The sequence below is a fragment of the Mobula birostris genome, chromosome 15 (assembly GCF_030028105.1).
Source record: "Mobula birostris isolate sMobBir1 chromosome 15, sMobBir1.hap1, whole genome shotgun sequence".
In the NCBI taxonomy this organism is placed as follows: Eukaryota; Metazoa; Chordata; class Chondrichthyes; order Myliobatiformes; family Myliobatidae; genus Mobula; species Mobula birostris.
The window spans coordinates 46358648-46380538 of record NC_092384.1 but is presented as its reverse complement, the minus strand read 5'-3'; the positions used below and the strand labels follow the sequence as shown (position 1 = coordinate 46380538).

General features: G+C 40.5%; 1 protein-coding gene across 1 annotated transcript in view; it reads left to right on the top strand.

Annotated features, from left to right (window-relative positions):
- cep89 (centrosomal protein 89) overlaps positions 1–21891 on the top strand; it is a 172914-nt gene that overhangs the window by 103034 nt on the left and 47989 nt on the right. Inside the window, exons 14-17 of the mRNA XM_072279711.1 lie at positions 3767–3947; positions 4790–4957; positions 10802–10943; positions 12278–12367. Coding sequence (XP_072135812.1) covers positions 3767–3947; positions 4790–4957; positions 10802–10943; positions 12278–12367 — 581 coding nt within the window. The remainder of the gene's footprint in view (positions 1–3766; positions 3948–4789; positions 4958–10801; positions 10944–12277; positions 12368–21891) is intronic.

The window sequence follows — 21891 nt, the reverse complement described above, 5'->3', positions numbered from 1 at the left end:
CCATTAGTTTCAACTTGATCATGGACAAGGATAGATCTGGTCCTAGGTTTGAGGTTCTGAACTGGAAGAAGGCCAAATTTGAAGAAATGAGAAAGGATCTAAAAAGCGTGGATTGGGACAGGTTGTTCTCTGGCAAGGATGTGATTGGTAAGTGGGAGCCTTCAAAGGAGAAATTTTGAGAGTGCAGAGCTTGTATGTTCCTGTCAGGATTAAAGGCAAAGTGAATAGGAATAAGGAACCTTGGTTCTCAAGGGATATTGCAACTCTGATAAAGAAGAAGAGAGAGTTGTATGACATGTATAGGAAACAGGGAGTAAATAAGGGGCTTGAGGAATATAAAAAGTGCAAGAAAATACTTAAGAAGGAAATCAGGGGGGGCTAAAAGCTGACATGAGGTTGCTTTGACAGTCAAATGAAGGATAATCCAAAGAGCTTTTACAGGTATATTAAGAGTAAAAAGATTGTAAGGGATAAGATTGGTCCTCTTGAAGATTAGTGTGGTTGGCTATGTGCGGAACCAGAAGAAATGGGGGAGATCTTAAATCGGTTTTTTGCATCTGTATTTACTAAAGAAACTGGCATGAAGTCTGTGGAATTAAGGGAAACAAGTAGTGAGATCATGGAAACTGTACAGATTGAAAAGGAGTAGGTGCTTGCTACCTTGAGTCAAATTAAAGTGGATAAGTCCCCAGGACCTGACAGGGTATTCCCTCGGACCTTTTAGGAGACTAGTGTTGAAATTGCAGGGGCCCTGGCAGATATATTTAAAATGTCAGTGTCTACAGGTGAGGTGCCGGAGGATTGGAGAATGGCTCATGTTGTTCCGTTGTTTAAAAAAGGATCGAAAAGTAATCTGGGAAATTATAGGCCGGTAAGTTTGACGTCGGTAGTGGGTAAGTTATTGGAGGGAGTACTAAGAGACAGAATCTACAAGCATTTGGATAGACGGACTTATTAGGGAGAGTCAGCATGGCTTTGTAGGTCATGTTTGACCAATCTATTGGAGTTTTTCGAGGAGGTTACCAGGAAAGTGGATGAAGGGAAGGCAGTGGATGTTGTCTACATGGACTTCAGTAAGGCCTTTGACAAGGTCCCGCATGGGAGGTTAGTTAGGAAAATTCAGTCGCTAGGTATACATGGAGAGGTGGTAAATTGGATTAGACATTGGCTCAATGGAGGAAGCCAAAGAGTGGTAGTAGAGAATTGCTTCTCAAATTGGAGGCCTGTGACTAGTGGTGTGCCACAGGGATCAGTGCTGGGTCCATTGTTATTTGTCATCTGTATCAATGATCTGGATGATAATGTGGTAAATTGGATCAGCAAATTTGCTGATGATACAAAGATTGGAGGTGCAGTGGACAGTGAGGAAGGTTTTCAAAGCCTGCAGAGGGACTTGGACCATCTGGAAAAATGGGCTGAAAAATGGCAGATGGAGTTTAATGCAGACAAGTGTGAGGTATTGCACGTTGGAAGGACAAACCAAGGTAGAACATACAGGGCAAATGGTAAGGCACTGAGGAGTGCAGTAGAACAGAGGGATCTGGGAATACAGATACAAAATTCCCTAAAAGTGGCGTCACAGGTAGATAGGTTCGTAAAGAGAGCTTTTGATACATTGGCCTTTATTAATCAAAATATTGAGTATGGGAGCTGGAATGTTATGATGAGGTTGTATAAGGCTTTGGTGAGGCCGAATCTGGAGTATTGTGTTCAGTTTTGGTCACCAAATTACAGGAAGGATATTAATAAGGTTGAAAGAGTGCAGAGAAGGTTTACAAGGATGTTGCTGGGATTTGAGAAACTCAGTTACAGAGAAAGGTTGAGTAGGTTAGGACTTTATTTCCTGGAGCGTAGAAGAATGAGGGGAGATTTGATAGAGGTATATAAAATTATGATGGGTATAGATAGAGTGAATGCACGCAGGCTTTTTCTACTGAGGCAAGGGGAGAAAAAGACCAGAGGACATGGGTTAAGGGTGAGGGGGGAAAAGTTTAAAGGGAACATTAGTGGGGGCTTCTTCACACAGAGAGTGGTGGGAGTATGGAATGAGCTGCCAGATGAGGTGGTAAATGCCGGTTCTTTTTTAACATTTAAGAATAAATTGGACAGATACATGGATGGGAGGTGTATGGAGGGATATGGTCTGTGTGCAGGTCTGTGGGACTAGGCAGAGAATGGTTCGGCACAGCCAAGAAGGGCCAAAAGGCCTGTTTCTGTGCTGTAGTTTTTCGGTGGTTTTCTATGGTTTCTATGAGGTACAAGAATGGTCAGCTTTTGATTTCTCTGCAATTGCAGATTGTGACTTCACATTTGGCGAGAACAAGTTAATGCCTTATGTCTAAAATATCATGATTTTCTAGCTGAAAATACTGTAACAGTTTAATTATTTCAAATTCTCCGCGCAAGAAAGAATTAAATCCAAACTCATTTCAAACTTTGCTCAAATGGTGGCATTTGTACTTCAAAATGAACAGTTTTGTGACCTTGCACAGTTGATGGACATTGGGGGAACCTTTCTTGCATCTACTGTGGACTGAGTGCAGTTTTAGCCTAATCAATCAACTCAAAAACAAGCTGAGAAACCGTTTAGGTGAATGTCATTTGGATACATTAATGAGAATCAAAAGCTGTCAATTGGAGGGAAATTCTGTTGTCTAGATAGAGTTTACAAAGAATGGGTAAATGCCAAAGACAGGAGAGAGAAAAAATAACTGTGACTTAAATATGTATGTTATTTTGTTGTTATTCTGTGCAGTTTTATGTCAAATATTTTGTAAACCTACATAAACTGTGCCATGTGTGCATTCAGTGCGCACATACTTTTGCCACAGGAAAAAAATTTGCACAGCATAAGATTTTTCACACCCTGACTAGTAAAAATTAGAGGGAACATTGCCCATAGCCCTCTATTTTTCTAAGCTCCATGTACCTATCCAAAAGTCTCTTTGAAGACCCCATCGTATCCACCTCCACCACCGTTGCCGGCAGCCTATTCCACGCACTCACCACTCTGTGTAAAAACCTTATCCCTGACATCTCCTCTGTACCTACTCCCCAGCACCTTAAACCTGTGTCCTCTTGTGGCAACCATTTCAGCCCTGGGAAAAGGCATCTGACTATCCAGGATATCTTGGACATGATCTGAAACATCCTGGACCTTGGCACCTGGGCGGCAAAGTACCATTCGAGTTTCTTTCCTGCGTCCACAGAACCACCTGTCTGACCCCCTAACTATAGAGTCCCCTATCACTACTGCCTTTCTCTTCCTTTCCCTACCCTTCTGAGCCACAGGGCCAGACTCTGTGCCAGAGGCATGGCCACTGTTGCTTCCCCCAGGTAGGCTGTCCCCTGCAACAGTACTCAAACAGGAGTACCTATTGTCAAGCGGTACAGCCACAGGGGTACTCTCTAGTACCTGACTCTTCCCCTTCCCTCTCCTGACTGTGACCCATTTGTCTGTCTCCTGTGGCTCTGGTGTGACCACCTGCCTTTAACTCCTTTCTGTCACCTCCTCGCTCTCCCTGACCAGACGAAGGTCATCAAGCTGCATCTCCAGTCCCCTAACGCGGTCCCTTAGGAGCTGCAGCTCGACACACTGGGTGCAGATATGGCCGTCCGGGAGGCTGGGTGACTCCAGGACCTCCCACATCTGACACCGAGCACAGAAAACCGGACTTACACACATACTTCCGTTCTGCAGTTAACACAGGTAAACCTACCTCACCTCGTTTAAATAGCTTAATCCTTTTTTTTCTTCTGATGGCAGTGTCAAAATTGACTAAACAATTAATACTGCTGGAAGCAGAGAAGCAAAGCCAACACAAGGAGTTACAAGAGGCTCATCAACATTTAAACGACCTTTCTTCAAAGTATGATCAAGTTAAAGCAAGTCTTCGTGAGAAAATAGGGGTGGATGAACATAAAGCAGCCTTGAATGATCTCCAAAGGTGTGCACATTTGTTTTCTAAATTAATTCCAATGAGATTGCACATGGAAACTTGAATCCTAATATTTCCAAGTGGAAGTGTAAAATTGGCTGAATTAATTATCCTGTTATTTCATTGGAAATGAAAGTTAGGTATTTTCTTTTTGGATATTTGATTAGCAATGCTATCTTTATATCTTGATAGTTAATTAAAAAGAATTATCTAACCAGATGGAAAAAGGCACCTCTTGCAGAATGACACTCCTGCAGAATTCCATAGAAATGTTCAGTAAATATCCTGCTTTAACCCAAGATTTTGCGAGCTGTTAACATTACTTAAGCTTCTGCTTTTTCACAGAAGGGATTAAACTAATGTTGAGGAAGACAAAAATTAATAAATGAATCAGCTCAAAGCAGTAAATGTTATGGGAACTGCAGGAGTGAATTGTGAAGCACACTATATAGGGGATGGTGAAAAATGAGCAAGATTAGTGAAAATTGGATAAATAAAAATGTAAACTTGTGTTGAGCTAAAATTGCTGTAATTTAGAAGTATTTTCCAAATTTTATTTTGTGCTATGTAAACTATTCAAGGAGTTAGCTAAAAATTGGGCCTTTCACTTCTTGGTACATTGTACATTAGTGTTGCTGGACAAACAGAATCGCCTGGAGCTAATGCTTGTAAGTACTGATGTTGAGAAAGGAGAAAACCACAGTATGTACAGTAGATTGCTGGATTTTGCTGGGAAGCTTTCTTTGAGTTAAGTGCTTAGCAGCATCTTTTCACTGCACTGCAAAATCTGGTCCATGATTTCAGTTTCTGAGCAACTTTTGGTGTGCTTTTTTTTTGTTCATTCTGTGTAGAAAACTGCTGCTGGAGCAAGAGAAGCACCATGTTGAAGTGGAGGAATTGATGGGAAAGATTGCATCTCTAAAAGCTGAGAAAAAGGGCCTGCTTGTTGAAAGGACAGAATTAATTGCTGACAATAAAACTTTAGAAGCAGAACTACACGCAGCACTGAAGTCTAACAGGTATATTAGATAAATTTGTACTGACTTCTAAATTTATTACAGTAATTCAGTTTCTGAATATAAGTCTTATTTCACATTAAGTAAATATTTTAGAAACATAGAAAACCTACAGCACAATACAGGCCCTTTGGCCCACAAAGTTGTGCGGAACATGTCCCTACCTTAGAAATTACTAGGCTTACCCATTGCCCTCTGTTTTTCTGAGCTCCATGTACCTATCCAAAAGTCTCTTAAAAGACCCTATCATATCTGCCTCCACCACCGTTGCAGGCAACTCATTCCACGCACTCACTGCTCTCTGCGTAAAAAAAAAAAACTTATCCCTGACATCTCCTCTGTACCTACTCCCCAGCACCTGAAACCTGTGTCCTCTTGTGGCAACCATTTCAGCCCTGGGAAAAAGCCTCTGACTATCCACACGATCAATGCCTCTCATCATCTTATACACCTCTATCAGGTCACCTCTCATCTTCTGTCACTCCAAGGAGAAAAGGCTGAGTTCACTCAACATGTTTTCATAAGGCATGCTCCTCAATCCAGGCAGCATCCTTGTAAATCTCCTCTGCACCCTTCCTATGGCTTCCACATCCTTCCTGTAGTGAGGCGACCAGAACTGAGCACAGTACTCCAAGTGGGGTCTGACCAGGGCCCTATATAGCTGCAACATTACCTCTCGGCTCCTAAATTCAATTCCACGATTGATGAAGGCCAACACACTGTATGCCTTCTTAACCACAGAGTCAACCTGCGCAACTGCTTTGAGTGTCCTATGGACTCGGATCCCAAGATCCCCCTGATCCTCCATACTGCCAAGAGTCTTACCATTAATACTATATTCTGCCATCATATTTCACCTACCAAAATGAACCACTTCACACTTATCTGGGTTAAACTCCACCTGCCACTTCTCAGTCTAGTTTTGCAGCCTATCAATGTCCCGCTGTAACCTCTGACAGTTCTCCACACTATCTACAACACCTCCAACCTTTGTGTCATCAGCAAACTTACAAACCCATCTCTCCATTTCCTCATCCAGGTCATTTATAAAAATCACAAAGAGTAAAGGTCCCAGAACAGATCCCTGAGGCACACCACTGGTCACCGACCTCCATGCAGATAATGACCCATCTACAACCACTCTTTGCCTTCTGTGGGCAAGCCAGTTCTGGATCCACAAAGGAATGTCCCCTTGGATCCCATGCCTCCTTACTTTCTCATAAGCCTTGCATAGGGTACCTTATCAAATGCCGTGCTGAAATCCATATACACAATACCTACTGCTCTTCCTTCAACAATGTGTTTAGTCACATCCTCAAAAAAATTCAGTCAGGCTTGTAAGGCACGACCTGCCCTTGACAAAGCCAAGCTCACTATTTCTAATCATATTATCCCTCTCCAAATGTTTATAAATCCTGCCTCTCAGGATCTTCTCCATTAACTTACCAACCACGGAGGTAAGACTCACTGGTCTATAATTTCCTGGGCTATCTCTACTCCCTTTCTTGAATAAGGGAACAACATCCGCAACCCTCCAATCTTCCGGAACCTCTCCCGTCCCCATTGATGATTCAAAGATCATCGCCAGACGCTCAGCAATCTCCTCCTTCACGTCCCACAGTAGCCTGGGGTACGTCTTATCCGGTCCTGGCGACTTATCCAACTCGATGCTTTCCAAAAGCTCCAGCACATCCTCTTTCTTAATTAATTAGGTGCGGCCCGGCACGTAAATGTTGCCGATTGTGTCGCCTCTGATCTGAACCGACAATTACGTGCCAGGCGGCACCTAATTAATTAGCATGTTTATTTCGGCTTTTTTCTTAAAGATGTGCTGTGTGCCTCCCGGCTACCGCTGCATTCTCTGCGAATTGGTATACGTCCACGGCCTGGGGGTAGGGGTGGTGGGACACTGAGGTGTCATCTCATCGTCGTCTGTTTCCATTAGGGCAGGCAGTTCGTCTTCTTCTATGTCTGCCTGCCTCGATGTCGAAGGTCGAGGTTCGTCGTCTGCTGTGGCTGATGTGGAAGGCTTGCTTGACTGTTGAGCCTCGCGCATTTTTAGATCATACAGTTCTTTGTAAGCACTCAAACCATCTGCAAATATGCCCTAAACCAACGTACCCTTTTAAAATTAAAGTCAGACTTTATCATTACTCATTCGGTTTGGATTGTTATTCTTTCCTCTTCTAATTGCATCGGCTCTTCATCTATCAGTTCTTGGTCATGGGATGCCAAAACCTCTTCAACATCATCTTCGGCAGCTTCCACAAGCCAAACTCACTTTGTCCTTACTTCGTTCACCATGATCGAAACACTTAATTATGTCTAGTTTTACTCTAAGTGTAACACCCTTACGAGCTCTTTTAGGCTTTTCTGATACCTTAGAACTCATCTTGCAAACGGCTGCTCACAGGCAAGTGTTTAAACAACGCCAGCGAGAGTGCCATTCCGAATCCGGGGGAGAGCGGCTGCTCGGGGCACGCGCTGCTTTTTTTTTTTGTGTGCTGATTTTTTTAAATTGCGCACTGCTTTTCCCGCACGCTGCCTTTTTTCATAACAGTGAAAATACCTTCTGTTAGCGAAAACAGGGAACTAATGTAGGTCTTTCATAACAGTGAGGTTTCGTAAAGCGAACGATCGAAGAGCGGGGACACCTGTATCTACATGCTCAAGCTTTTCAGTCTGCAGCAAGTTTTCACTACAATCACTGAGATCCTTTTCCATAGTGAATACTGAAGTAAAGTATTCATTAAGTACCACTGCTGTTTCCTCCGGTTCCATACACACTTTCCCACTGTCACACCTGATAGGTCCTATTCTTTCATGTCTTATCCTCTTGCATTTCACATACTTGTAGAAGGCCTTGGGGTTTTCCTTAATCCTGCCCACCAAGGCCTTCTCATGGCCCCTTCTGGCTCTCCTAATTTCCTTTTTAAGCTCCTTCTTGTTAGCCTTATAATCTAGATCTCTAACATTACCTATCTCTTTGAATCTTTTGGAAGCTTTTCTTTTCTTCTTGACTAGATTTATTACAGCCTTTGTATACCACGGTTCTTGTACCCAACCATAACTTCCCTGTCTCATTGGTACATACCTGTGCAGAACTCCACATGAATATCCCCTGAACATTTACTACATTTCTTCTGTACTTTTCCCTGAGAACATATGTTCCCAATTTAAGCGTCCAATTTCCTGCCTGATAGCCTCATAATTCCCCTTACTCCAATTAAATGCTTTTCTAACTTATCTGTTTCTATCACTCTCCAATGCTATTGTAAAGGAGATAGAATTATGATCACTATCTCTAAAATGCTCTCTGGCTGAGAGATCTGACACCTGACCAGGTTCATTTCCCAATACCAAATCAAGTACAGTCTCTATTCTTGTAGGCTTATCTATATATTGTGTCAAGAAACCTTCCTGAACACACCTAACAAACTCCACCCCATCTAAACCCCTTGCTCTAGGGAGATGCCAATCGATATTTGGGAAATTAAAGTCTCCCATCATGACCACTCTATTATTATTACACCTTTCCAGGATCTGTTTCCCTATCTGCTCCTCGATATCCCTGTTAATATTGGGCAACCTATAAAAAGCACCCAGTAAAGTTATTGACCCCTTCTTGTTCCTAAACTCCACCCACAGAGACTCCGCAGACAATCCCTCCGTGACGTCCACCTTTTCTGCAGCCGTGACACTATCTCTGATCAGCAGTGCCATGCCCCCACCTCTTTTGCCTCCCTCCCTGTCCTTTCTGAAGCATGTAAAACCCGGTACTTGAAGTAACCATTCCTGTCCCTGAGCCATCTAAGTCTCTGTCATGGCCACCACATCATAGCTCCAAGTACTGATCCATGCGCTAAGCTCATCTACTTTGTTCACAATACTCCTTGCATTAAAATAGACACATTTCAAACTGTCAGTCTGAGTGCGTCCCTTGTCTATCACCTGCCTATCCTCCCTCACACACTGTCTCCAAGCTTTCTGTATTTGTGAGTCAACCGCCTCTTCCCCAGTCTCTTCAGTTCAGTTCCCACCTTCCAACAATTCTAGTTTAAAATCTCCCCAGTAGCCTTAGCAAACCTCCCTGTCAGGATATTGGTCCCCCTGGGATTCAAGTGCAACCCGTCCTTTTTGTACAGGTTACTCCTGCCCCAAAAGAGGTCCCAATGTTCCAGAAATCTGAATCCTTGCCCCCTGCTCCAATCCCTCAGCCATGCATTTATCCTTCACCTCATTCTATTCCAATACTCACTGTCGCATGGCACAGAAAGTAATCCCAAGATTACTACCTTTGCAATCCTGCTTCTCAACTTCCTTCCTAACTCCCTGTAGTCTTTTTTTAGGACCTCTTCCCTTTTCCTACCTGTGTCATTGGTACCAATATGTACCACGACCTCTGGCTTTTCTCCCTCCCACTGCAGGATATCTTGGACGTGATCTGAAACATCCTGGACCCTGGCACCTGGGAGGCAAACTACCATCCGAATTTCTTTCCTGCGTTCACAGAATCGCCTGTCTGACCCCCTAACTATAGAGTCCCCTATCACTACTGCCTTCCCCTTCCTTTCACTACCCTTCTGAGCCACAGGGCCGGACTCTGTGCCAGAGGCATGGCCACTGTTGCTTACCCCAGGTAAGCTGTCGTTTCCCGCCCCCCCCCCCCACCCCGAACAGTACTCAAACAGGAGTACTTATTGTTCAGGGGGACAGCCACAGGGGTACTCTCTACAACCTGACTCTGACTCTTCCCCTTCCCTCTCCTGACTGTGATTCACTTGTCTGTCTCCCGTGGCCCTGGTGTGACCACCTACCTATAAGTCCTTTCCATCACCTCCTTGCTCTCCCTGGCCAGACGAAGGTCATCGAGCTGCAACTCCAGTTCCCTAACGCTGTCCATTAGGAGCTGCAGCTCGACACACCGGGTGCAGATATGGCCGTCCGGGAGGCTGGGAGACTATTTTGAAAGAAAATATTTTAGTTCTGTTGTATCTAATTTTAATTATTCTTTTGTTTCTATTTTCCGTATTTTGTATTAATTGCACATGGAAATAGGCTATTTGCCTATTGAAGTTATTCCAGCTTTTCAAGCAATTTCATATTTCCTTGTGTTGCCCACTGCTATCCTGAAGTGGCTGTCTCCATTTGGCTTATGTTTCAATGCTACAGGCAGCTTTATGATGTTTGCCATGTGGTCATTTTTCACATAATTGAGCAGCAGACCATCATGGTTGTCTAAGGTCCTGTTCACTTCATGAGCACCTACTATTTGTGCAACTCAATTGACTTTTCAGGGCATTATCTTATTTTGCCATATAGTATCAGATTGAAAGGTTTGTTTCAAAAATAGGATTTGGGCCATTTCAAATATGTTTTGCCATTCAATGAGATCTTGTCTAACTTGTAGACTTTCATAAACACATCTTTATTTTGTACTTCTTTGTATCCATTAGCATCTTTTTGTGATTAAAAATCTGCCAAACTATTGCTCACAAAGCCTCAACTGTCCATTGAAGAAAATTCTAAACCGAAGACTGACAAACAAACTTAAAAATCATCTTGCTATGTACACATACTCTTGTAACTATTTAAGTTTCACATTTTTTTTTAGAATAATTAAAATAGTGGAAGAAAAATTCTGTTGTCTATCACTTGTCCAAGTTATTAGTAGATTGATGTAATTATCTAATTAAACTTCAGATTACTAACTGTACTCTTCAAATATAACTACCCATTGTATCTGTCAGTTAATATACCACATAAAATGTTTAAAACAGAAATTACCATTGAGCAATATCATCAATTAATTTTGTGAACTATTCCAAATATCAATATGATTCCCAGGCTAGCACAGAAGAAGATTGCTCTTCTGAAACAGCAGTTGGAAGAAGCTGTGCAGAAAGAGGTGGCAGCTCACCAATATTTGGCAAACTTGATCAGCCTTGCTGAAAAAGCAGCTCAGGAACGTGATCAGCTTGTACATAAGGTAAGCAATTTTTTAAAAGAGCAAAATTGGAACCTACTCTTTCCAAGCTCTATTAGCCCTCCCCATTGCAAAAGGTGGGAGAGGATAGGGAAACTGAGGATTAGGTGAGCTGTGATGGAGATATGATGTTGGCAGTTACAGAATATCAAGTCAAACAGCCTATATCATTCCTGATGTTTAAATTGTAAATTACCCACTTCATAATTTAGATTTAACTGCACGTCAGGAGAACATTTGGCAGGACATCAATGTGGGCTTAAACAGAGATGCAAGTTAGCTGGCTGTTGCTGGTACACTGTACCTGTTTGTACCCACAATAGTGGGTATATGGGTTAGATGGCTATGTTGTTTATGCAGTAGTAGCAGTGAGAATTTTAAGTTGCTGCTTTCACCCCTGGAACCAAGACAGTTGACAGATTCCTTTTTGATAAATGTAAATTACTTAGAGGTGCAGGTTTGTTTCAAACCTTAATCCCAGTGTGATGATGACACCATTATTTCTGTCATCATATCTTGCTTATTCCAATAATGGTGCTGCATTTGTATTCTGGATATTGCGCCTCTTGCTTTGTCTCCAAAATAATTGGCAGGAATTTTTCCTGTTCATGACTTCATTCTGCTAGTGATGCTTGGGCAGGTAGGCTAGCTGGTGGCAAGATGTCAATCAGCTTCATTGTCATTCAAGTGACCTCCTGCCATTAATCTTCCTCGCATACCTTGATGTTCTACTGACCCCGTAATTTCATCTTCTATATTTAGTTAGCTTCCATTTAAATGTCTGTTATCCTAACCTTAAAATCTAATCCTAGACGTATTGATTTAACATTATCTTATTATGTTACCACAATGGTTCCTACAAGGACTCAATAAAACAGCTTGTATTATTATATATGGAAGAAATCCTAGCCTCTTATGAGGCAAGAGATTTAATGTTTTGGAAAATGTCTACTTGTTCTCCATTATTTTGTCATTAAAATTAATTATTCTTGTTACTTTTCATTATCACCCTTTTCAAAGAAATTGTTTTTTTATGGAGTAGCTGTTCAACTCCATTATCACTCATGCCCAAACCTTAATTTGTAAATTTTAATAGACTGTTGAACTTGGAAATCAGCTATCTCTTTCAATGCAGTTAGAAGTGTAGATGGATTGTAAATTGGAGCAATTCTCTTGACACTCTGAAACAGGCTCTGAGGTTAAAATATCTTTTTTGAGCATGATTTTAAAACCTGGAAATCTTAATTTAAATGGCTTTTTCTTTGTTGTTTTTCTTGCCTTAATCCTGTGTTTTTGTGTTCAGTGCTCATTTTACCTTGATTTTCATTTTGTAACAGACCAAGAGCTTAACAAATGAGAAGAATGGAGTTTTAAACAGGATGCTGGCAGATACTGTGCGTTTGGGCAAGTTGGAGGAGGAAGTAAAGGTTTGATTGCCTTCTGTTTCAATTCTACTTTCTGAATTAATTTAGGAATAACAGTGTGATGTCTCAGTTGGTAGAAATAATGCCATAAATTTCTACTAGCTCAGTAAATGATATTTTTAGTAATCTAGTGCCTTTTTCTATTATAATAATCTAACTGTATTCATCACTGCACATTTTTTAAATAAATTATTAGTAAACTTGACAACCGGTAAAAATTATGACCATTTACAAGAAATTGAAATAATTAAAATGGGTTATTTTAATTGCGATATCTTGGAATTGGTAAGAACTGAAAATAGGAGGTTATTAATTTTTGCAGTTTCTAACAATTTTTGGTAGTAATATTCTTTAAAATAACATTGAAATAGTTATTAATATATCACCAGTCCAAAGTATTGTCGATGTTGGCAGCCTGAACTAAAAATTGGAAATATTTAGCAGATCAGATAGCATCAGTGTAGAGGCCAGAGTTATCATTTCATGATGTTCAATCAGAAAATGTATCAATTTAATTAATACAATTATTTTAAAAACTGATACTATCTATAAAACTTCAGCACAAAATAATCTTTAAAAATAATAAAGGAGATGAAGAGAAAATAGGGAATTATAAACATGTTTGCCTAACATTGGTAGTAGAAGAAAAAGCCTATTATTAAAGATGTAATAGCAGACCATTTCGAAAATATTGATGGGAATGGTCAGGATAAGTGTGGATTTAGAAAAGAGACAACATGCTTGACAAATTTACTGTTTTTTTTTGAGAATGTAACTATAGAGCTGACAGGAAGAACCGTTGATCTGGTGTATTTGGAGTGAGTTATGAGGAGTATGCAGAAAGACTCAAGTGTGATTAAGAAAGGTTTGGTGAGCAGGCAAAGGCATAGCATAAAATTATGCTTTATACTTTATAAATTATAATGTTTATTAGTGTCAAGTTATCCATGTTGGTAGAAGATGATTACCTGAATGATTATACATGGTAAAAGAGAGAAGTGGAATGATATCTTGTTGTCTTTGTACACATGTCACTGAAATCAAACATTCAGATGCAGTAAGTGGAAAGAAAGACCAATGATACGTTGGCTTTCATAGTGATAAGAATTGAGTCTTCAACACAAGAAATTTTGCAGATGCTGGAAATCTAAAGCAACACACACAAAATTCTGGGGGAGCTCAGCAGGTCAGGCAGGAAATATGGAAATGAATAAACAGTTGATGTTTTGGGCTGAGACACTTCTTCAGGACTGGAAAGGAAGTTGTAAGATGCCAGGATAAAAAGCTGGGGGGAAGGGAAGGAGTTTAACTAGAAGGTGATAGATGAAACCAGGTGGGAAGGATAGGTAAAGGGCTGGAGAGGAAGGAATCTGATAAGTGAGGAGAGTGGACCATGGGAGAAAGAGAAGGAGGAAGGGTCCCGGAGGAGGTGATAGGCAGGTGAGAGGATTTACAACGGGTCATTCAATGTAGAAGAGGCCTCAATGGGAGTACCAGACACAATAGAAAACCTCAGCAGATTCGCAGCTGGTGTTACCTCACTTGGAAGGACTGTTTGGGGCCCTGAATGGAGATGAGGGAGGAGGTGAATGGGTAGGTGTAGCTGCTTGCAGGGTTAAGTGCCAGGTGGGAGATTAGTGAAGAGGGACGATGGGGAATCATGGAGGGAGTCATCCCTACGGAAAGCAAGGGTGGGAAGGTATAGATGTGTTTGGTGGTCGGATCCCTTTGAAGATGGCGGAGGCTGAGGAGAATGATGTGTTGGATGCAGAGGCTCGTGGGCTGGTAGGTGAGGGCAAGAAGAGTTCTAGCCTATTACTACTACTTTCATTGTCTATATTTCTTTCCAACTGCTAGGGATCTGTGTTTCAGAATTGTCCTTAATATCTAGTGATCATTTCATTGCAATCAATGGGCAAGTCTCTTTCGAAGTTGAATATTGAAGTAATAATGATGAAGTTATTCTTAAAATACATTTGTCCTCAGCTGGTCTCCAGTTCCTCTTTCATCAGTTAGTGTATTGTGCAACCCTGAACAAAGGCAAAATTTCAAATTTCATAGAATCCTTATATTTTATAAAAAGTCTCTTAAGAGCTGTGAAAACATTCTCAGCTTTACTATTTATTTGTGGATACAATGGTGTTAAAGCTCAATACCTCAGCAAATGCTGTAAATCTAAGAATGTGAATTGCATTCCATTATCAGTTACAAGGAAGTTGACATTCCAAATTTAGCCATTGTTATTACAAATTTCAAAGCATTGCTGGTCGTAACTGAATAATTTGACCTTTTCAGTGAAATGACTGGTGATCATGCACAACAAGGAGAGTATGTGAATACTGTAAATTGCAAAGTTCAGCACAAACGTTGTCTCTGCTAGTCCATTTATGATTGTTAATTTGGCAAACTGACGATCCAAACAAATGCTATGTTTTGAAATCTATTATTTAAGTGTGGATGTCATTCCTGGTCATGGGGATGATCTCAAACTCTTGTAAATAGAATTTTCTCTGCAAAGGATGTGACACAGCAACTGATAACAGCTCTTCACACAGCACAGCTCGTGCCACAAACTGTCCTTCAGATACAGAGACTTCAGCCACATCTGAGTTCTCCTTTGAATAACAACTCGAGGTTGCGGCTGCAGATGCATGATTTGGTCTGTTCCTAACGAGCATCTCTACCAACAGCTGTTGGCACGGTGATCAGTTTTTATCTGCTCACATATTAAATCAAAATTGCTAAACTCCCATCAGGAGTAAATTTTGAGTCAGCCAACTACATGGGGCTTTAAAAAGATTCAGAAGATCAATGTAATGTTATTCTGCTTCTTTTATTGCAAAATTAAATCTGTCATTACAGCTTATGGTGGACCTGATTAGAGGACAGCTACAACTGTCAGTATGGTGTCTTGACTTATCTGTGCAGGTTAGATTGTCATCTTGGGAAGTTCCCTTTGATTTTTGTACTGAACTTGCCTTTTGTCCTGTTGCCTTGGTAATAACATTAAATTGAACTTCTGTGCTTCTTGCATGAAAAATCGCACATGTTTTAAAGTCAAGTTGTTATCTTGCAATCTGCAGTTGTGAACACAAGTCAGTTGCTGAGTATTTCATCTAATATAATAGCATACATGGTAAGTTGTATTGATCTGCATTGATCATGTTTCAACAAAATCTTGCCTTCTCTGGTTAAGCATGTACTCCTTGAAGAGAAAGCTTTCCAACAATGGTAAGAAAGCGTGAACATTACTTATCTTGAAGTTATTCCCCTGTACAGCTCAGTGTATCTCAATGAAATAAACTTCTTACATTTTCACTCCATTGCAGTAAGAAGTGTTGCTACTTGACACATGTAATTTTCTCTGATTCCATTGTTCCAATGTAATTCCATCTTGCTAACTAGTTGGAGCCATGTATCTATTTTCTGTCTGTGTCATATTTTCTGGTGTGTTTATTATGGTAATCTGTCACATGGATTGGGGCATGGTAGAAGCAAATAAGTATAGTCACAAATTCACACTTGTGGCTAGTTGTTTAGTCTAGTGGAGAAGAGTTGAGCCTCAGAGAATTATATATTTTTGTTGACTGCTACTTGGGGCATTAATTGGAATGAGTTAGAGTTACAAAATACACGTGGACTAAGATGTTAACTGTCCTGTGCTATCACCAGTGGGATCATCAGTTGATCTGCCACCTGTCTTCAGGAGTTTCGGCCTACTTATGATCAAGACTCCCTCAAGGTGGTGGGCCAGTAGTGCTAAAGCACCACCTCCCACTGGTGAGCTTAAAAACTTGGCATCTGCTTCTATCAGAGTTGTTGGTTGCTTCCATCCAACAGATAGTCTGCTCTTCAGGTGTCTATGCAGCTACTGAAAGGTTTGCAAAAGATGTATACACTGTCTGACTGTCTGCCCCTCTGGGCATACGTGGAATGTATTAGACTGCTTAAATATGTATAGAAAGCTAATTCTGATATCACTAATTAGAACACTTAGTTACGCTGATTTGAAATATAGGATCACTGTATCACTAATTTAGTTTAATTAGTTTTTTATTGCTATAAGATTGTTCGTCTTTGCTTGTTTCGTAATAAAAGATCGGATGTACCCTTTATGATTTGGACGCATGTCATACAGTGTCGATCTCCTGGCTTAGTCTGTCAGCGGTTTTGATTTGTTTTTTTTTATAGTACAGAGCAGGAACAGTCCATTCAGCTCACAAAGTTGTGCCAAACCAGCTATAAAGCAAGTGAAAAACACCTAAACACTAATCTATTCAACCAAATCCATGTCCATATCCCTCCACTTTCCCCATAACCATGTGCCTATCCAAACATCTCCTAAAAGCCTCTGCCACCATACCAGGCAGCACATTCCAGGCATCCACAACTCTCTGAGTATAAACTTACCCCTCACATCCCCCTTGAACCTATCCCCTCTCACCTTCAATGTATGCCCTCTGGTATGAGACAATTTAACCCTGGGAAACAGATACTCTTTGTCTACTTATCTACTCCTCTCATAATCTTCTAAACCTCCAGACACTCCAGAGAAAATAATGCAAGTTTATCCAGCCTCTCCTGATAGTTCATTCCCTCTAAACTAGCAGCATCCTGATAAACCTCTTCTGTACCCTCTCCAAAGCCTCAGCATCCTTCCTATAGTGGGGTGACCAGAACTGTATGCAGTACTCCAATTGTGGCTGCACTCAATGGACTCGGGGCCTCAAACTGCAGGGTTGTTTGCTTTTCTGCTGCCGGAGAAAGAGGCATACACTATCGGGGGGTGGGGGGGTGGGGGGTATATTGCATTTGTGGTGACTGAGGGGTCTGGACTATATACATATATATTTTGTGGTTGTGTTTTTACTAATAGTCCATATGTTCTTATATATACACATGGCTGTTTACAAGAAGAGGATGAGCAGACTCTATTTTCTAAGGAAGCTGAGATCTTTCAATGTGTGCAGCTGGGTGTTGGAGATCTTTTACCAGTCTGTTATAGTGAGTTCAGTCTTTTTTGCATATTTATGTTGGGGGAGCAACATCAGTGCAGGTGATGTAAAAATACTAAATAATCTCATCAAAAAGATTGGATCTGCCCTTGGCTACAACCCGAGTTAGTGATGGAGAGGAGGTCACTAAACAAACTGTTATCCATTATGGACAATCAGGCACACCCTCTCCATGACCTACTGAATAAGCAGCAGAGCACCCTTTCGAACACACTCATTCAGCTCCACTGTCACAAAGATCCTTACAGAAAATCTTTCTTACTAAATACAATAAGCATATACAACAGTTCACCTCTGTGCAACAGGAGAACACACATCATAGTACAAAAGCCTGTGCTTTATTATTTCGTACATTATTATTATAAATTGGTACATTATTATTGTGTATATTATTATTTTGCACTTTATTATCTGCATACTGCTAAGTGTGTTTTTAAATGTTGATTTTGTAATGAAAGCATTTCCCATTAGGAATCAATAAAGTACAATAATATTATTATTATTATTATTATAATATGTGAGGACTAGGCCTCAAAAACGTTTTGCCACCTAGCGGGCTTTGGGGGCCAGTCAACAGATAATATCGATGCGGTGGGGGGCCTGGACTATTTATGTGCACATTCTGTGTCATTGTATTTTTACTGGTAGTCTATTTGGGTTTGTTGACTTATGTGCGAGGTCTGGGCGTCAACCCATGGCGCCAGGACACTTATTACATAATTGTGATCTTGTGTGTGTTTAGTGTGTGTGACTGTTGGTAATGTGTCTTTGCACCTTGATCCTGTAGTAACATTGTCTAGTTTGGCTGTATTCATGTATGGGTTACATGACACACTTGAAATGAATTGAACTGCGCCACCTTTTCAATCTCTGTAACCACTTTCAAGGAACTATGAACTTGGATCAACAGCGTATTTCCTCCTTGCATTTGTCCTCCCAAAGTGCAACACTTCACATTTATCAGGGTTAAGCTTCACCTGCCATTTCTTAGCCCTCATCTGCAACTGATCTATATTGTGCATTATTCTTTGCCAGTCTTCTACACTAGCCACAACACGACCAATCTTGGTATCATCTGCAAATCTACTAACCCACCCATCCACATTTTCATCCAGGTCATTTGTATACATCACAAACTACAGAGGTCCCAGCACAGATCCCTGTGGAACTCCACTGATTACAGACCTGCAGCTCGAATAATTCCCTTCGACCACTACCACCTGTCTTCTATGCGCAAGCTAGTTCTAAATCCAAATTGCCATTTCGCTGTGGAGCCCATGCATCTTAATCTTCTGGATTAGCCTCCCATGAGGGATTTTATCAAGTGCCTTACTAAAATCTTTGTAGACAACACCCACTGCCTTACCCTCATCAATCTCTCTTGTCACCTTGTCAAAAAACTCAATCAGGTTGGTAAGGCAGGACCTGCTATGCACAAAGTCATGCTAGTTCTCCCCTATTAGAGCATGGGTTTCCAAATGTTCATATATCCTATCCCGAAGAATTTTCTCCAGCAATATGCCTACAAATGACGTGAGACTTGCCAGTGTATAGTTCCCACGACTTTCCCTTGTTCCCTTCTTAAGTAGAGGTACAACATCAGACACAAAATGCTAGAGAAACTCAGCAGGCCAGGCAGCTTCTATGGAAAAAAGTACAGTTGATGTTTCGGGCTGAAATCCTTCGGCAGGAATCCTTAGTTTATATTGATGTTGCTGCAACAGTGTTTACATGCCCCACCTTCCATCAGACTATGTTTCTCAAATTCCAAGGCACATTTTCACTGTGCATATAGCAGAGGACCCACAAGACATGTCAGATGTCAGTGCTCCAAGTTTTGCTGCAGGCAGAACACCTTTATCTAATACCTTCTCTGCATGCACTAAATCAGGGGCTGATTTGGCTGCATTAATCACACATCAACAATTATTGAAGGACAAACATGCGCTGGAACAGCTACAGATAAGGAAGGTACAGTTTGAATTGGAGGGACAAATTGCTGCACAGGTGGCCAAAGTTAATGTGTTAAGGGCTTCAAGTATGGCAAGTGCTATCAAATCTGAAGATGTGAAAGCTCTTGGAGACTACAGTGTTATGTAAATGGCAACAATGAATATTAATCGAGACAGGTTGTATAAAAACAACCGAACATTTATTAAACACGTATAAATGATAAGGGAAAAAAAAACAAAGGAAAAATTTAACTGAAAGTTAACAGATATGCAGCCGTTCACCAACTTGCCACTCGGCTCTGGTTCTTAAAATGTTAAATGCGAAAACAGTTCTTAAAGCGATAACTTCAAAAGTCCAACAGTTTTACGCATTCAATTGGGGGAGACTTCTCTGGAGAAGGATTTCTTCACAGACACACCTTTACTGCTGGTTCTGTCCGCAGGATTCACGATGCCGAAAATAAACAGTTTAAATCGACTGACCTTGAATTCCTTTAGAGAGAGAGAGAGCATCTTTTTGCTTGCTCTTTCTGGCAAGAGTTATCTTGATGCAGGTACTCCCCCAACGAAGACTCAATAAGGTCGATTCTTTATTAAACTGCCAAATGATGCCGACTTCTCTCGATCCTTCGATAAATTCTTCACTCTCCCTTCAACTGTTGGAATTGAGTAAATTGGCACATCCAGCCACAAATTTCCAGTCCAAATAATAAGGTATTTTGCAACAGAACGCACAACCGTTTTAAAAATGAAACTGCGTCACCAAAAACAAACACGCAACAGAAATGGAGATACAGCATGTTCTTCCTGGAAACTTACAAACTCAAAAACCAACTGCGTCACCTGGGTTGACCCTTATATAGTCACGGCGCACATGTCATCACGTGACCTCACATCGGCGGGGAAATCATGTCAGGTGACCTCCAAAAGACCATTACATCATTCTCACCAAAAAAACCAGATCTCCTTGAGTACGTAACACCTCCCTCCAAAAAAAATGTTGGTCTCTTGAAGAACAAAATTTTAACAATTTATACAAAAAAAAACAAATGTATAAAATTTACAAAATACACAATACATACAATCTTATCTTTCAGCCCTTTACAAACTAATGTACAGTAGGAGTGTTACAAATGATAAAATATCACTCCAAAAAAACAAATTTTCATTGTACATTTAACATCTAGACAAACAATCAGCGATCACATTGTCTTTACCCTTAATATGAGTGATCAAAATATTGTACTCCTGTAACATTAAACTGTGTTATTAAGTTGGAGTCTAATTTCCTTAACCCTTTTCCCTAATGGTCACAGTGGCATGACCAAATTGACTTTTAGCTAAGTTAATAGTTGTTAGCTTTTGAAAGTCTCTCAAATAATTTCTCCACCACCGTAACATGTGCTTTCCACGTACTATTCCCTGTAACCAAATCATCAATATAGGCATGTGTACCTTTTAATCCCTAAATCACACCATTCATCATCCTCTGAAAGGTACTTGGTGCATTCTTCATCCCAAATGGAAGAACATTGTATTCATATAACCCAGATACAGTTACAAATGCTGAAATCTCTCTACCTCTATCCATCAATGGAACACACTAATAACCTTTTAACAAATCAATTTTTGTAAGGAATTTGGCCTGTCCAACTTTATCCACACGATCATCTACTCTAGGGATTGGATATGCATCAGTTTTTGTCACAGCATTCACCTTTCTATAACCGTACAGAACCTAATACTATTGTCTGGTTTAGGCACCATAACACACGGTGAACTCCAATTCGAATTGGAATGTCTAATAATATCATGTAACATATACTTAATTTCTTGTTCAGCAAGTTCACATTTTTCCCTGTTCATTCGATACGGATGTTGTTTTATGGGTTTTGCATCTCCCACATCTACATCATGTGTAGCTATGGTGGTTCTTCTAGGGACGTCTGGAGATAAATCTCTAAACTTAAAAATTAACTATTTCATCTGCTCTCACTGCTCTGGCTGTAAATGAGCTAATTTTTCATCAATATTTTGCAGAATTTTCGAATTTGGTAACCTGGCTGAAATAATGTTGGGTTTAAAATGAATTTTGGATGAATCCTCCAGTGAGTTTTCATCAAAATCAGATTCATTATCGATCACAACAGTCATAGTAGCAACTTCTCTCTCATAATACCGTTTTATCATATTTATATGACACAGCTGTGTTGTCTTTCTCCAATCTGAGGTTTTTACCACATAATCCACATCATTTACTTTTGATTTAATCTGATAAGGACCATGGAATTTGGCTTGCAGTGGGTTCATTTGCACTGGGAAGAGAACCAACACCTTACCTCCAGGCTTAAATGACCTCATCCTAGCTTCCTTATCGTACCACGTCTTCATCTTCTCTTGAGCTAACTTTAAATTTTCCTTGGCCAAGCTACAAGCTTTGTACAATCTGTCTTTAAATTTCAAAACATAATCTCGCAAACTAGTGTGTACTACTTTATTAATCCACTGTTCCTTCAACAAAGTCAAAGGTCCTCGAGTTCTATGTCCAAACACAAGTTCA